This window comes from Choloepus didactylus, chromosome 1 (genome assembly GCF_015220235.1).
Source record: "Choloepus didactylus isolate mChoDid1 chromosome 1, mChoDid1.pri, whole genome shotgun sequence".
Lineage (NCBI taxonomy): Eukaryota > Metazoa > Chordata > Mammalia > Pilosa > Megalonychidae > Choloepus > Choloepus didactylus.
Window position 1 is genome coordinate 207,135,640 of NC_051307.1, and position 14,774 is coordinate 207,150,413.

A 14,774-nucleotide genomic window follows, 5' to 3' on the forward strand; every position below is an offset into this window, starting at 1 on the left:
TAAACCAGTTTGGTCCAGTAGAGATAGCTTGTCAGAATCGACAAGTATACCATAATAAGTAATGTATATCTACTCCCCACTTTGTAAGACTCCCCAGTGTAAAAAGGATACTTAACGTCAGCCAATCAGAATGTTTCCTCACTCGCTTCTGTGTTTGCCCTATATAAGCTCCCCTTTCCACTCCCTCAGTGGAGCTCCTTTCCATGTGTGGATGCTGTCTAATTCATGAATCGTAAACTTCTCGAATAAACTCCGATAAATAATATCTTGTCTAATATATATATTCTTAACATTCTCTGTAAAGAAGACCTTAATATTATCCTCAGTTTATGTAGGAGGAAATTGAGGTACGAGAGAAAGTAACTGCTCAACATTTTCCAGCATCAGGATTTGAATCCTGGCCTCTTAGCCAGCTCTGTGCTGCCTCATTTACATAACAAAAGTTGATTCTTCTCAGAATTGGCTCCATGGTCACTGGATTTAACAATTGCTACAAAGAGAAAGAGTGTGATCATTATTAAAAATGCAAACAATGAAGACGTTTCTAACATAAGGAGTAAATTCCTAACCTCATTACCCTCCCAATCATCACTCTTCGGAGGTAACTACAGAAAAATCTGGGTATGTATCCTCCTAAACCCTTTTCCACACCTTTACAAACATACTCATATGTTTATACAAAACTGGAATCATTTCTACAAAACAAAGAATGGAATGGCTAGCAGTGTCTTTTGCAGAGAAGTATTTTCTGACCACCTTAGCCAAAGAAGCACCCCACTTCCTCCTCTACTCTCCCTCTCTCAAGACCCTGTTTGTTTCCTTCTATGTTATTGGATCGGTGGTGTTTTGCTTTGAAATGGAGGTGGGTACCAATAAATTAATTCCATTTGACACCTTGAGGGCGGCTAATTAGCCTATTAAGAGTCCTAATCTGAATCAACCCCTAGGCTTGGTTAATAAGCATAGGAAGATTACAAGTAATTTTTGACTAGTGAAATTAGTGGTTATCAGGGTATGCAAGACTGCTACATAATTTGCCTGGTTCAGTGCAAAATGAAAATATGGGGCCCCTTGTTCAAAAAGCAGGGAAAAGTGCCACTACAGATACTAAAATATAACTCTCTTTCTTTTTTTCTGTGGTCAATTGACCTGTCATGGTGTTTATTCGATATTTAATATTGTACTCCCTTGGGCACAGGGATACATGTGGGTGGGTGCAGACTCTCCTAGATATGCCTTCTACTGCCTCATCCCCCACTCGGAGACCCACTGGCTGCTGGGTTCCCTCCTGCCAGCTGCCAGACCAGTGCACTATGCCCCAGCCAGGTGAAAAAATCAAGCCAAGCATTTCCTTTTCCCACAGGCCCACCATCCCAGCCCGTGGTGGATGGCCGACCCCCAGGAGTGTTGCAACCTCTGCACCAGGACACTCCAGGAGCTTGGATTCGGGGTGAGTAAGAGGCTGGCCCTGCTGAGTGTCCAGCTGAACGCTCTGTGGCTCTGCCAGCATGGGGCAGGGAAGACCCCCACCACTCCCTGCTCAGAAACGCTGTAGGACACTGGTGCCTGACCCCAGCAATCCTTCTGCTCACACCCAGGTGCAAGGGAGGTGAGTGGGGTCTGAGGACACTAGGAGTTGGGGGAGCAGAAGGCTGAGAACCTGTAGCTCGGCAGGAGGCAGGGCCATAGGTGAGCCAAGACTCCAAGCCCCCAGTGCCTGTTCCATTTTCCCACTGGACTTCATTTAAAAACAAAATTCAAAGATAAAGTTATTAAAAATTTCAAGACAGTGACTGCAGAGCATTAAACCCCAAGCACAGGCTCTTCTCTGTGTGGCAGCACTGGCCATAGGCCCATGAAGCTCCTTGAGGATATGTGATTGTTCAGGAGATTCCTCCCCTTGGCAGGATAAGGTATAGAAAACGGGGCCCAACAGTTGGCAGCAGTGCAGAGCGCCAGGGTCTGGGTCCTGCAGCCCTGCTGTTCACACGATCCTGTTGCAGAACTTGTAGATCTTGTCCTAAAAGAACTGGGTGCTGGTCTTTCACTGTGAGGTACGGGCACACCAGCGGGTAGAGGGGAGCTCTTCTTGGCCACGGACGCCCTGGGGATTTTTTCCTGCCTGATAATAAAATGTTTACTTGTTGGAATTTAGTCTAGATTTGATCACGTGACCTGGAGGCAAGATTGTAACAGTGGGGATATGCATACTTCCTACCTGCCTTTTTTTTTCCTTAATTTTATTGTGGTAACATATATATAACATAAATTGTCCCATTGTAACCACTTTCATGTGTACAATTCAGTGGTGTTAATTATATTCACAGTATTGTGCTGCCATCACCACCAACCAGTACCAAAGCATTGCCATCACCAGAGACAGAAACTCTGTATCCATGGGCCTTAACTCCCCATTCCCTTCCCACTGCCCCACCTACAAGCCCCTGGTAACCCGTGCTGTACTTTCTGTCTTGATGAATTTGCTTATTCTAGGTATTTCACATAAATGAAATCATACAACATTTGTCTTTTTGTATCTGGCTTATTTCATTCTACATGATGCCTCCAAGGTTCATCCATGTTGTAGCATATAACAGAACTTCATCCCTTTTTATGGCTGAATAATATTCTATTGTTTGACTATATTTTGTTTATCAATTTATACACTGGTTTTGTCTGTTAGGCTGCTGAAAGCAATATATCAGAATTGGGTTGGCTTTTATAATTGGGGTTTATTATCTTACAAGCTTACAGTTTCAAAGTTGAGAAAAATGTCCAAATCAGGGCATCATCAGGTGATGCTTTCTCCCTGAAGACTGGCTGTCAGTGATCCTGGACTCTTCTGTCACGTGGCAAGGCACATGGCAGCATCTGCTGGGCTCTCCCTTCACCTCCTTGGCTTCCTTACCTGTAGCCTCCTGCTTCCAGGGTTCTCACTCTTTGTCTGAATTTCATTCTCTTGTAAAGGACTCCAATAAGAGGATTAAGACCCACCCTGAATGAATTGGGTCACATCTTAAGTTAAGATCCTTCTTACAATGGTTCTACACCCACAGGAATGGATTAACTTTAAGAACATACTTTTCTGGGGTCCATATAGCTTCAAACTATCACATCCATTGATGGACGCTTAAGTTGCTTTTGCCTGTTGGCTATTATGAATAATGCTGCTATGAACATCAGTGTATGAATATCTATTTGAGTCCCTGCTTTCAGTTCTTTTGGGTATATACCTAGTAGCGGGACTGCTGGGTCATATGGTAGTTCTATGTTTAACTTTTTGAATAACCACTAAACTAATTTTCCCTCCACCTGCTTTTAACCACCAAAGGTTATATGTTATCAGTCACTTTTTGGGTGTGAGTGTCCTGAAGACAATGGCTTTGGCTTATTTCAACACTATCTCCCCAATGCTCAGTGCAATTCCTGGCCCAGACTGAGGCTCAATAAAGCGTCAAGTAACCTCTTAGTGCGTGAAATCAACTAGTCAGATCTCCATTTGTCGTGGATAGAAAGGAGGGGGAAGCAGGTGTCACAAACTTCCCTGTGGACCAACCACTCTCCCAGTTGTCTGCTTGGTTATGTCTATGAGTTCACACCTAGTATTATCTTTAAGTTGCACTAAACTCTTGAAAGTTTCAGGCAGAGATCAAAAGAACTTTTGCTTTGATAAATAAAATACTTTTGCCTTCATTTCTTTGCCAGACTTAAATTGGTCTGAGATGGGAAAAGAAGATCAAGTTCTATGTGCAGTGATGGGGCCCAGAGGAAGGAACAAGGATTTGGTAACAGACGGGTCTGGATTTATATTCCAGCCTTTCCATTAAAAACAATAAAAACGTGTTAGATTTGAACTTTTCTTCAAACTCAGAATCCTCCTTGTGAATTAGTATAATGACACTCTCTTTGTGAGGGGGACTAAATGAGAACATGTATATAAAGATGCTGGTGCAGTTCCTGGTACACACTAGGCCATCTGTAAACAGAATAGCTAATACCATCTTTGACTAAGAAAAAAGATCAAGTGATATTTGATTTGGAACTTTTCACCAGTTGCTCCCTTGCTCCCTTTTCTCTGATATGAGCACCATAAATGTAGAGCAGACAAATAACTTTAAAATATAGTGGCTTAAAACAGGATGTTTCACTCCCTCATATTACATGTCCATGGTGGGTGGGCTGGATTCTCTGCTCCACATCACCACCATCCTCAGTCTGAGACCCAGGCCAAGGGAACTTGTCAGTTGCCGTAGCAGAGAGAGCTCTGGTGGGTTTCACATCAGCAACCAAATGTTTGGCCTGACAGTGACGAACATCACTTCTGCTCACAACTCATTGGCCAGAAATGGTCTTGTATTCCCTACTTACCATGTGCTGGTGGAAAGCTAGTGATATTCAATGAGCAGCACTAATAAGTACAGAATAATAGTCACTGTTTATTGAGCACCAACTACTTGCCTGTGGTGTAAGGCTTCAGATTAAGGCCCAAGATTAAGTGCTGCCTTGACATCTGGTAAAATCAGGAGGGCCTCAAATGGTCTAACTGCGAGTTCCCCTTCCTACTCTGCACCTGAGGATAAGGTCCCCTAGCCATACATCCCTCCTTATTTAAGGGAGCAGACATGGTTCCTGCTTTTCCCTGAAGAGTAGGGCTTCAGTTCCCTGCTAGCATGTGGGTTAATTCAAATAAGACAATCACATCCTCCTACAAGAACCAGGGGGCACCCCACCCTCTTGGTACTACAAAGCCTGCCTCTTGCCACCCCTGCTTGTTCACTCCGTTCTTGAGAGCAACCTCTGTGGGGCTCTGTGTGGCATGCTGTGCGCTCCTCCCTGGGCTGTGAGTATATGCGGCTGATGTACTACTGTTAGTCTCATCTGTCCAGTGTTGGGTGTCATGTGTTTAGCCATCCCCACAACCGTGGAGTGCTATCCTTCCCTCACCAATGTGGTAAACTGGAGAGGATTAAAATCGTTCCACCCACTTTGCTATGTAGTTGATGCACACAAATACAATTCTGTGAAGAGGTTTTATTTTCTTCAAGCTGAGAAAACAGGCTTACAGAATTTGCATCATTTGACCAACCTCACCCAACCAGAGCTGACTGACTGCAAAAATTGTGCTTTAAAAATATTATTCTTTGAGGAACATTAACAATCATCTTCAATGTTCCGGCCAAATTTATCTTCACAAGCTCATACACAAGCTCCAGGGGAGTCAGGAGAAACTGTGGGAGATTTCTCTCCTGCTATTCTCTTGCACAAATCCTCTGCTGTAGATGGACTGTCTGTGGGGGATTGCCTGGATACAATTGGTAGTACCCCACCCTAACACCTATACTCAATCTGCCCCTGCAGTGGGATGTGCCCCACCCTTTCCCACCTCCGCAGTTAGAACCTGAACTGTCCTTCAAGGCACAACTCAGGTGTTAGCCCCTCTTCCCTGGAGCATTCCAGGCCTCAGACATTTGTCCTTCTACCAGACTACTGTAACACTCATTGTCTTGTCCATTTTTCAGCAGTTGTCAAATATTGTCTAATTATTAAGATAAGTTGCTTCCAAACATAGATTTTCCTTGGCATTGCTAGTCAACTAATATTACCTTAGGCTATGCTGTACACAATCGGCATGAATTTCCTTCTTTCCATTAAAGATTTCATTCTGGAGTCTCAATTGTGGATTGATGGACAAGCAATATCTTATGGAAAACCCTCAGGACAAACAGTGTAGGTGGTAGACATGTGACTCTAGAAATAGGGCATTACAAACAACATTTCTTTGCTAGATTCTTTGTCAATTTGGGAGTTTTAAAATCCCATTTCAAATAAAACTTTGCTGCACAGTGTAGATGTGAGCTCAGGGTATTGATATAGGGAACTAGGCTAGGTTAAGCTAGGTTCTCATCAGACCCATTTAGGGGAAAAAACTAGGCTCAAGGGCAAACAACTTTGAGCCACATATATGCTGGTTTGAAGCTGTTATGGAACCCAGAAGAGCTAAGATCTTTTAATGCAATCTTGTGGGATGGAACCCTTTGATTAGGTTGTTTCCATGGAGATGTGACCCACCCAATTGTAGGGGAGACCTTTTGATTAGATCATTTTCATGGAGGTGTGACCCTGCCCATTCCAGGTGGGTCTTAATTAGATCACTGGAATTCTTTCAGAGAGCTCAGAGAGAAGGGGCTCAGAGAAGCTGAGAGAGACATTTTGGAGAGAAGCTAAGATATGTAATCCAGAGTTTGCCCCCTCAGGAGAAGCTAAGAGCTGACAGAAATGCTTGGAGATGCAGACAGATGGATGTTTGGAAATACTAAGCTAAGAGATGAAGCCCAGAGTTTGCCCTGGAGTAGCTAAGAGAGGACCCCCAGATGCTTCGAGAGAAACACCCTAAGAGAACCAAGCAGAGATCTGAGAGAAGCTAAGAGAGAGAGAATCCCAGAGACATTTTAGAGAAAGCCTCTTTGAAACACAACCTGGGAGCAAAGGACCAGCAGACACCAGCCATGTGCCTTCCCAGCTGACAGAGGTGTTCTGGATGCCATCAGCCTTTTCCTTCAGTGAAGGTATCCTCTTGTTGATGCCTTAGTTTGGACACTTTTATGGCCTTAGAACTATAGATTTGTAACCTAATATATCCCCTTTTTAAAAGCCAATCCATTTCTGGTATTTTGTATAACGGCAGCTCTAGCAAACCGGAACAAGGTACGTTGACGTTTCCATGTTCAGGTGCTGTCACCCTTAGCTTTTCCCACTTTGGGGGTACTCATAACTGGTCCCTATTTCTCAGTGTCATTCAGGAAAGCAGGAGCTGAAGTATACATTGGTAGTCCCTTCTCACATCCATTTTTCCTTTTTATTCTGGGGGCCATCTGTAATAGAGACTCCAACTTGCTCACCCCATATCTGGACTGTCTTCCTTAGTAACACAATCCTTATTTTTATCTGTGCACCTTGCCCCTGGGACAAAGACTGTCTTTTCTTGGCTTCCTTGCAGCTAGGTGAGGCCATGTGACTTAAGTTTGGGTCAGTGAGAAGCAGAAGTACTGGGTGGCACCCCAGAAAGAAAGGGAATCCAAAGACACTGACTCAGCTGAAAGGAACCCTGTTTTTTATCTTTTCTCTTTTCCTCTTTCTGCCTGGAATGCAGATGTGATGGCTGGAGCTTTTGCACTTACTTTGGATAGAAGCCACATATCAGGATGGTAGAGCAGGAAGTTTAAAGGAGCGTTGGGTCCCCAGTGACTGAACTACAAAACTACAATACAAGCCAGCTTCTTGCCTTTGGACTTCTCAAGTGTGAAATAAATAAATTGTCACTTAAACATATTTTTTTTATTAGAGAATTTGTGAGTTTACAGAAATCATGCATAAGGTACAAGATTTCCATATATCACCCCACCACTGACACCTTGCATTGATGTGGAACATTTGTTACAATTGATGATGATGCTTTTTTATAATTATACTTTTCTTTTTAACAGTAGTAGCCAGCATTTATTGAGATATTCTATGTTCTAGGCACTGTGTGAAGCAATTTACATGGATTACCTCATTTTAAACACCCAATACACAGGCCTGTGGAATATGTGGCCTATTATTATTATTATTTTAATTAGAATAGTTGTAGGTTTACAGAAAAAATCATAAAAAATACAGTGTTCCCATATAACCCCTATTATTAACACTTTGCATTAGTATGGTACCTTTCTTACAATTGATGAAAGAATATTAAAATAGCACTATTAACTATAGTCCATAGTTTATATTAGGTATATTTTTTCCCATATATCACCCTATTATTAACACCTTGTATTAGTGTCATATATTTGTTATATTTCATGAAAGAACATTCTTATACTTGTACTGTTAACCCCAGTCCCTCATCTACAACAGGGTTCACTGTTACATACTCTCATGTTTTGTCTTATAACATTCCTTCTAGTAACATACATGACCCAAAACTTCCCCCTTCAATTACATTCACATACATAATTCAATGCTGTTAATTACACTCACAATAATGTGCTACCATCACCACTATCCATTTCCAAACCTTTACAATCAACTTAAATAGAAATTCTGTATAAATTAAGCATCAACTCTGCATTCGCTACATCCCATCTAAACCTATATTCTAGATTCTAACTCTATGAGTTTGCTTATTATAATTAGTTCATATTGGTAAGGTAATATAATCTTTGTCCTTTCATGTCTGCCTTATTTCACTTAGCATAATATCTTCAAGGTTAATCCATGTTGTTTCATGCATTAGGACTTCATTCCTTTTTATAGCTGAATACTATTCCATTGTACGTATATACCACCTTTTGTTTATCTATTCATCAATTGACAGACACTTGGGTTGCTTCCATGTTTTAGCAACTGTGAATAATGTTCCTATGAATATTGGTGTGCAAATATCTGTTTGAGTCCTTGCTTTCAATTCTTTTGGGTATGTATATACCTAGTAGCGAGATTACTGGGTCAAATGATAATACTATATTTAGCTTCCTGAGGAACTGCCAAACTGTCTTCCACAGTGCCTGTACCATTTTACATTCCCACCAGCAATGAATGAGTGTTCCTATTTCTCCATATCCTCTCAAACACTTGTAATTTTCTCTTTTTTAATTGTAGTTATTCTAGTGGGTATGAAATCACATCTCACTGTGGTTTAGATTTGCATTTCCCTAGCAGCTAGTGACGTTGAGCATCTTTTCATATGCTTTTTAGCCATTTGCATATCCTCTTTGGAGAAATGTCTATTCAAGTCTTTTGCCCATTTTTAAAGTGGGTTGTTTGTCTTTTCATTGTTGAGTTATAGGATTTCTTTATATATTTTGGACATTAAATCCTTATCTGATATGTGGTTTCCAAATATTTTCTCCCATTGAATAAGTTGTCATTTCACTTTTGTGACAAAGTCCTATGAGGCACAATTGTTTTTAATTTTGAGGAGGTCCCATTTATCTATTTTTATTTTGTTGCTTGTGCTTTGGGTGTAAAGTCTAAGAAACCATTGCCAACAGAAGATCCTGTTTTTTCTTTTTCTTCTAGGAGTTTCGTAGTCCTGGTCTTCGGTGTATTTTGAGTTCATTTTGTATATGGTGTGAGATAGGGGTCCTCTCAATTTGCATATTTATATCCAGTTCTCCCAGCACCATTTGCTGAAGAGACTATTCTTTCCCAACTGAGTGAAGTTGGCAGCACTGTCAAAAATCAATTGGCTAGAGATGTGAGGGTCTGTTTCTGAACTCTCAATTCAATTCCAGTGGTCGATATATCTATTCTTGTGCCAGTACCATGCCGTTTTGACCACCATAGCTGTGTAATATGCTTTAAAGTCAGGAAGTTGGAGTCTTCCAACTTCATTCTTCTTTTTCAAGATTTCTTTTGCTATTCAGGATCCCTTACCCTTCCAAACAAATTTGATAATTGACTTTTCCATTTCTGCAAAGTAGGCTGTTGGAATTTTGATTGGAATTGTGTTGAATATGTAAGTCATTTTGGGTAAAATTGACATCTTAATGAAATTTAGTCTTCCAATCCATGAGCACAGAATGTCTTTCCATTTATTTAGGTCTTCTTTGATTTCTGTTAGTAATGCTTTGTAATTTTCTGTGTACAAGTCCTTTATATCCTTGGTTAAATTTACTCCTAGATATTTGATTATTTTAGCTGCTACTATAAGTGGAATTTTTTTTTCTTTATTTCCTCCTCTGCTTGCTCATTACTAGTGTATAGAAACACCACTGATTTTTTACTGAATTTGTGTATTAGCTCTAGTAGCTTTGCTGTATTTTCAAGAATCATGTCATCTGCAAAACAGTGAAAGTTTTACCTCTTCTTTTCCAATTTGGATGCCTTTTTTTTCTTTTCATTGCCTAACTGCTCTGGGTAGACTGTCCAGTAAAATATTGAATTACAGTGGTGACAGTGGGCATCCTTGTCTTGTTCCTGGTCTTAGAAGGAAAGCTGTCAGTCTTTTACCATTGAATATGATGGTAAATGTGGGTTGTTCATATATGACTTTTATCATGTTGTGGAAGTTTCCTTTTATTCCTGTTTTTAAGAGCTTTTAATCAAGAGAGGATGCTGAATTTTTTTCAGGTGCCTTTTCTGCCATCCATTGAGATGTTCATGTTTTTTCTTCCCTTTGTTTTGTTAATGTGGTGTATTACTTTAATTGATTTTCTTATGTTATACATTCTTGCATACCTGGGTTAAAACCCACTTGATCATGGTGTATAATTCTTTTAATGTACTGTTAGATTCGATTTGCAAGTATTTTGTTCAGGATTTTATTTTTCTTTTCTTGCGTTATCTTTTAACTGCTTTGGTATGATGGTGATTTTCACCTCAAAGAATGATTTAGTCTCCTTTTCAATTTTTTGTAAGAGTTTGAGAAGGATTGGTGTTAATTTTGGAATGATTGGCAGAATTCACCTGTGAAGCCATCTGCTCCTGGGCTTTTCTTTCTTGGGAGGCTTTTGATGACTAATTCTATCTCTTCATGGTTTCTGATGAGAAATTGGCATTTGTCTTGTAGAAGAGACTAATCACTTTTCTCTTACTGCTTTCAGAATTCTCTCTTTATGTTTGGCACTTGAAATTCTGATTTGTATGTGTCTTGAAGTAGGTCTATTAGGATTTACTCTATTTGGAGTATGTTATGCTTCTTGGTATGTATATAAGAGTTGGGAAAAATTTTCAGCCATTATTTCTTCAAATATTCATAAGAGTTGGGAAAATTTTTCAGCCATTATTTCCTCAAATATTCTTTCTGCCCCTTTTCCCTTCTCTTTTCCTTCTGGGACACCCATGACATGTATGTTTGTGAACTTTGTATTGTCATTAAAGTCCCTGAGACACTGCTCATTTTTTTTCTATTCTTTTCTCTATATGCTCTTCTGACTGTATCTTTTCCATTGTCCTTTCATCTAGTTTGCTCATGCTTTCTCCTGCCTGTTCAAATCTGCTATTGTATGCCTCTGGTGTATTTTAATTCTCTACTATTTTGCCTTTCATCTCCACAGTTTCTGTTATATTTCTTTTTATACATTCAGATTCTTCTTTATGCTCACACATTGTCTTCTTAATATTCTTTAGCTCTTTATCAATATTTTACTTCATCTCCTTGAATTGATTTAAAAGATTTGCTTGAACATCTTTTATTAGTCAAGACAATTTCTGAGTTTCCTCTGAAGTTTTAATTTGTTTCTTTGACTGAGCCATATCTTCCTGTGTCTTAGTTTTTTGCTTCTAATTTTTTGCTGAAGTCTAGGCATCTGATTATCTTGATGAGTTAATGCTGAAGGTCTGTTTCTCTCTCATCTAGGGTTTTATTGTTGATTAGCTTTGTGTTTAGGCTCTTCTTTGATGTTTGGTCCAACTTATTCTAGACCTTTAGACAAGCCCATGTTTAATTGTTCAGATTTTCTCAGGTCTTCTTCATCTGATTCTTGCCCTGGATATGCAGTACAATGTTTAAGATTATACCTTTTATGCAATTTTTTCACATCCAGGAGAAAGCTTCCTTTCCTGTGTTGCTTCTCCAGGAATCTTGATTAGATCTGTTTGTTTTGTGCAGAATTTTCTCCCTAGTGCCCATGATTTGTTTAAATTCTGTCCCTCACTACATGAACCATTTTCCTTACACTTTGCAGTTCTGGAACACATCCTATATAATAGCAGTTCGGTTTAACTGCCCTCCCCCTATCTTTTTTTCTGTGAGGCTTTACTGCCTCTGATTTGTTTCCTGTCAGGGAATCCTGCCCCTGGGAGCCAGATGGGGTCAAGAAAAGTCTGCTTTGGGTTTAGGTGGTCCAGCCAACAGAAACTGGATTGAGTGAGGGCACGACAGTACTTCCCAGATGCTCTAACATGGTCTCTTTCTTTTTTTCTTTTTTCCTTTATGGGGGCCCTTTTTTTAATGCAGCACTCCTTGGTGGCTTGTGTCCCACCCTGAGTCTCTGTGGACTTGGTTCCTGTGCTTGGATATGCACGAGGTTCTACCTCATTGTTGCAAGTGGCTCTATAGTCTCTGTGTGGTGGGAGGGACCCGGGCTTCTGCCTCTGAACAACTCCCAAGCTGTGTGGAACTAAGTTAGGTAGAGAGGAATGGGAATGGACCAGTGGGTCCAGGATGGACATTGCCTACCTGTTCTGGTTTTCTAATGCTGCCGTTATGCAAAATACCAGAAATGGATTGACTTTTATTGAGGGGGTTAATTTGTTTACAAAGTTACAGCCTTAAGGTCATTACGGGTCCAAGTTATGGTGTCAACAAGTATACCTTCACTGAAGGAAGGCCAATGGTGTCTGGAAAACCTCTGTTAACTACGAAGACACATGGCTGGTGTCTGCTGATCCCAGGTTGTGTTCCAGCTTCTCTCTCAGCTCCTGTGCATTGTTCAATGTGTCCCTCTTGGCTGTAGCACCTCCTTCTGTCTCTGAGCACTTTTATATGGCTACGGTGATTTAATTCAGAACCACTGTGAATGGGTGGGGTAACACCTTCATGGAAATTATCCAATCAAAAGTCTTGCCAAAAGTTGACTGAGTTACATCTCCGTGGAAACACTCAATCAATAGGTTCCAATCTAATCAACACTAATACGTCTACCCCAACAAGATTGCATCAAAGAACATGGTGTTTGGGTGAACATAATGCATCCAAACTGGCACACTACCTGATATTTTTCTTTTTCTTCAATTCAGTGATTCAGTCCTTTTCCAGTCTCTACCATCCTCCAGAATTCTAAGCAAGTGGGATTTGTCCTTTATTCACTAAAACTCTGTGTATGTGGGGGAGCTTTTTAGGGGATGTCTTATATTGTCATGTTGATGATGTCATTCTTCCTATGTCACTTTTATTTGGGGTTTTCTGACATATGCAGCTGTGCCAGTTTAAATGCATTATGTCCCCCAAAACACCATTATCTTTGATGTAATCTTGTGTGGGCAGATGTATCAGTGTTGATTAGATTGTAATTCTTTGAGTATTTCCATGGAGATGCACCCCACCCAACTGTGGGTGATGACTCTGACTGGATAATTTCCATGGAGATTTTACCCCACCCATTCAGGGTGGGCCTAAATTAAATCACTGGAACCGTATAAAGGAGTTGGCAAACAGAAGGAACTCAGTGCAGCTGAGAGTGACATTTTGAAGAGGAGCTACAGCCAAGAGGGACACTTTGAAGAATGCACAGGAATTGAGAGAGAAGCTGCAGATGAGAGACAATTTGAAGATGGCCGTTGAGGCCAGATTCTTGCTCTGGAGAGGCTAAGAGAGGACAGACACCCCAAGAGCAGCTGAGAGTGACATTTTGAAGAGGAGCTGCAGCCTGGAGATGAACGTCCAGGGAGAAAGCTATTTTGAAACCAGAACTTGGAGCAGACGCCAGCCACGTGCCTTCCTAGCTAACAGAGGTTTTCTGGATGCCATTGGCCATCCTCCAGTGAAGGTACCCAATTGTTGATGCATTACCTTGGACACTTTATGGCCTTAAAACTGTAACTGTGTAACCAAATAAACCCCCTTTATAAAAGCCAATCCATTTCTGGTGTTTTGCAATCTGGCAGCGTTAGCAAACTAGATAAGCAGCTGACCTTATCCTAATTGTTACAGCCTCTTCTTGCATTCTCAGTCCAGTGGATCTGGGGCTCCCAGGTTGGAACTCATGATCAGCTGATGCATTCGCCTAGTCATAAGTATTAGTTTGGACACATGACCAATCAAAATGAATCCTGGACTCAACCTTGGGAAGCTGTGAGGCTGGAGCTCCTGGTTTCCATCTGGAGGGAACAGATTGTCTTAGAACCAACACAGAGGGTGGAAACCTGGGTGATGGAGAGTGAAATGAGGTCCTGGGGGACCTTACTTGAATCCTGGCTTAAGGTTTGACTGTAATTAGACCCACCTCTAGACTTTTTATATAAGTGAGGTAATATAGTCCTGTTTTGCTTAAGTCACTTGTAACTTAAGTCACTTAAGAGTCTGAACTGATACAGGTGCTTAACTGGTCCACTTCCAAGTTTGTCCCTGAATTGGTTATGGAAACTTGAGATGCTTTAACAAACAAAGCCAAAAATGTATAATGTCTCAAACAGAGTAGATGGTTGTTTCTATTTCCTTCATGTGATTACTGGGCAGTTTTCCTCCATGTGGTGATTCAGGGACCCAGGCTTTTTCCATCTGGTTGCTCCCCCATTCCCTAGGGTCCCATCAACATCATTTGCATTGACTGACAGAGGGGAAAAGAGGACGTGGTGGAGGCACAGCCACTACTCAAAAATCTCTGCCAGAAGCACCTCTGCTCATATTACATTGGTAAAAAAGATAAAAAGGCTACATCTAACTTTAAAGGAGCCTGGGAAATGTAGTCTGACTTTGTGCCCCAAAGGAAGAGGAGAAGCAGGATTCTGGGGAATTCTTAGCCATCCTGCTATACCTTCCTCTGATTCTTGCTATTCCCTGCAGCCAGCGTGGTCTTCTTAACACAGAAATTGGCTCATGTCTTTCCCCTGCATCAGACTCTTCAGCAGCTTCCTGGTAACTCAGGCTTTTTGCCATGACTGTAAGGTCCTGCGTGAACTGGCCCCTGTCATGTCTTTAACCCCATCTCATCCCAGAAATGCCCTTGCTCTGCTCCTTTTGCCCCTATCACAATGGCTTTAGGTCTGTTCCTATTACTTGCTTGCTCCTATTCCTGCCTCAAGACTTTCTCCTGCTGGGACATCGTTCTCCCAGTTCTTCACAAAGCTGG

At 41.1% G+C, this 14,774-nt stretch overlaps 1 protein-coding gene across 4 annotated transcripts in view; it reads left to right on the forward strand.

Annotated features, from left to right (window-relative positions):
- Nucleotides 1-342: 342 nt before the first annotated feature.
- Nucleotides 343-14,774, forward strand: part of CACNA2D3 (calcium voltage-gated channel auxiliary subunit alpha2delta 3) — a 1,184,653-nt gene continuing 1,170,221 nt past the window's right edge. For all 4 annotated transcript variants that reach the window (XR_005210766.1, XM_037798412.1, XM_037798419.1 and 1 more), the window contains exon 1: nt 343-1,450. Coding sequence is in view for 3 of the 4 variants with exons in the window: in XM_037798412.1 (XP_037654340.1) it covers nt 1,155-1,450 (296 nt within the window). In the remaining variant the exon portion in view is untranslated. The remainder of the gene's footprint in view (nt 1,451-14,774) is intronic.